The 2,716-nt window shown below is 38.6% G+C and overlaps 2 protein-coding genes across 10 annotated transcripts in view; both read left to right on the top strand.

Moving 5' to 3' along the window:
* The window catches only part of LOC103471737 (protocadherin gamma-C5-like), a 276,959-nt gene that overhangs the window by 169,787 nt on the left and 104,456 nt on the right, over positions 1–2,716 (top strand). The gene's annotated exons all lie outside the window — the stretch shown is intronic.
* The window catches only part of LOC103471710 (protocadherin beta-16-like), a 6,965-nt gene continuing 4,449 nt past the window's right edge, over positions 201–2,716 (top strand). Inside the window, exon 1 of the mRNA XM_017306995.1 lies at positions 201–2,712. Within this exon, the coding sequence (XP_017162484.1) occupies positions 1,110–2,712 (1,603 nt within the window). The 5' untranslated portion in view covers positions 201–1,109. The remainder of the gene's footprint in view (positions 2,713–2,716) is intronic.

Below are 2,716 nucleotides of genomic sequence, written 5' to 3'. Positions count from 1 at the left end.
TGGGAACAGGAACTCTGCCACACGTGTACAATTACGAGGTGTGCAGGACAACTGACTCCAGAAAGAGTGACATTAACTTCGGGAATGCTGCTAATCACAACATGTTGATAATGGAACCCAGTTCAACAGGGACGATGCAGCGGATACAGAGTGAGAAAAACATTCTGGATGAACCCGACTCTCCTTTAGAGGTTAGAAAGTTTTGTTTTTTCACTCATTTTGTCTGTCATCAAATGGTTAAAATTACCGTAAGTTTCATAAAAAGTTAACATGTTCTGCATTGTGATAAAATACACTGCTGGATGAAGAGAGTATTYGTGAGTTGGCAGTGTGAATTTGGAAAAAAAACAAACTTAAACCTAAATAAATAAATAGCAGACTGAGTTGTCAGATAATGGAAAGACAGATTCTGGTTTATAGACCCTTCTGAAGTAAATTATTTTCTAAATATGTCCTTGGTATTTTTAGTTATTTTAGAAAATTATCTTACATCTTCATCAATCAGAATATTTTACTTCTTCGCAGCGCTTTTTAACGCCAGCATCATGGACAGGGATTTTGTTTTAACTTCGTTTCCACTTTGCAACCCCTCTTTGACATTCCTTCTTATTGTTGAAACATGTAAGATTTGGACTTTAAAGTCTGAACGATCTTGATTTTAAAATTATTTTTGACTTTAACGTCTGAATATTTTGTATTTATGTGTCAAGTCAGGTCAGTCAAGCTTCATGTTTTAATGCGGTTTTTTGTTGTTCTTTTTTATGCAAAAAACATTAAAAGCTGAACATCCTAATTCTGCTCTGCAGTTTTATTCTGTGGACTCTTAGCGCCGCTGTTGACTTCAAATTTGTTGACCCAGTATATGGGTGAAGCTGCTGCGTCTCCTTTGTAACATCGCCATATTGCAAAGGGAGCTCGAAAAGAAAGCCTCCGAAAATTGCTGACGGACGATGGTTGTTTAAAAAATCTTGGCGTTTGCACATTTTCATTTCGRATTTCTCCGCCGTCAGTGTTTYATGAGGACACGCTCGGATTTGATGTGGGACGATTAACACMATTTTTTGTGGAAATAGAGACTGGGCTTCATAGGGAGAGAATCAGATCAAACAATGAAGCGGCAAGTACTACTGGCGTTGTTCTTTCTCTTCCTCATCAGCTCCGCGATCGGACAAATAAGCTACTCTATTCCAGAGGAAATGCCAAAGGGGTCCCTKGTGGGAAATATCGCACATGACTTAGGTTTAAATACGAAACGTTTTATATCGGGTAAAGCAAAGATTCATACCAGGAACAGTTTGGAGTACGTGGAGCTGAACAGAGAAAGAGGATTGCTCTTCGTAAAAGAAAAGATCGACAGAGAGGCGCTGTGCACAGAGGTTACGGTTTGTAGTCTAGACTTTCAGATAATTTTGGAGAATCCTATAGAATTTTACACCGTTACTGTCCAGGTTACAGATGTYAATGATAATGCACCGACATTTGAAAAAGGCGAGATGAATTTCAAAATAAGTGAATCAGCAACACCAGGAGTAGAATTTGTGTTAGAGAGGGCTGAGGATCATGATGTTGGAATCAATGCTGTTCAAAAATACGAATTAAAACCAAGCGATAATTTTGCTTTGAAGCTGCACAATAATCCACATGATAAGAAAAATGTGGAGATGGTGTTACAGAAGCCTTTAGACAGAGARACAGAGGAGCAGATTAATCTAGTACTGACCGCCATAGATGGAGGAGACCCACAAATGTCGGGAACGATGCTTATTGTAATAACAGTTTTAGACGTAAATGATAATGCTCCGCGTTTTACACAGAAAACGTACAAGGCAGCACTTACAGAAAACTCCCCTATTGGCACTAGTGTTGCTTCTGTTACAGCCTCAGATGCAGATCAAGGTCCTAACGGGAAAATAACATACTCAATCACAAGTACGCAAGCGAACGTTAGGAAAATATTTGAGATAAACAAGGAAAGTGGAGAGGTATCACTAATTGGAAATATTGACTTCGAAAAAAACAAATTATTTGAAATTATTATAGGTGCAACAGATGATGGAGGACTTACTGATTCATGTAAGCTAATTGTTGAAGTGCAAGATGTTAATGACAATAAGCCTGAAATTAGTATAATGTCAAAGTCAAATGTTATATCAGAGGATGCTGTAGTAAATACAGTTGTAACAGTGATAAATATTGAGGATATTGACTCTGGAGAAAATGGGAGAGTGAAATGCTTTATCAATGAACATATGCCATTTGTTCTGAAAATGTCAGCAAATAATTTCTACAGTTTAGTGACAGACAGTGAATTAGATAAGGAAACATATTCTGAGTTTAATATCACAGTAATTTGCTCTGATGAAGGAGTACCCTCCCTCTCCAGCAGCATCACTTTCACCTTGCAGATCTCTGATGTGAATGATAACGCACCTGTCTTTGAGAAGAGCTCATATGAGGCCTACATTGTAGAAAACAACACACCAGGTGTCTCTGTATTTACAGTGAAAGCTACAGATGCTGACTGGAACCAGAATGCYCGTGTTTCTTACATTTTGGAGGACTCCTTTGTTAACGGAGTACCAGTCTCCTCATATGTGTCCATCAGTGCTGATAATGGAGTCATTCAAGCAGTGCGATCTTTTGACTATGAGCAGATCAAAGATTTCCAGTTCAGCATTAAAGCGCAGGATGGAGGCTCTCCTCCACTCAGCAGCAA

Source organism: Poecilia reticulata, linkage group LG10, assembly GCF_000633615.1.
Source record: "Poecilia reticulata strain Guanapo linkage group LG10, Guppy_female_1.0+MT, whole genome shotgun sequence".
Classification (NCBI taxonomy): Eukaryota; Metazoa; Chordata; class Actinopteri; order Cyprinodontiformes; family Poeciliidae; genus Poecilia; species Poecilia reticulata.
This window is presented reverse-complemented; position numbering and strand designations above follow the sequence as displayed.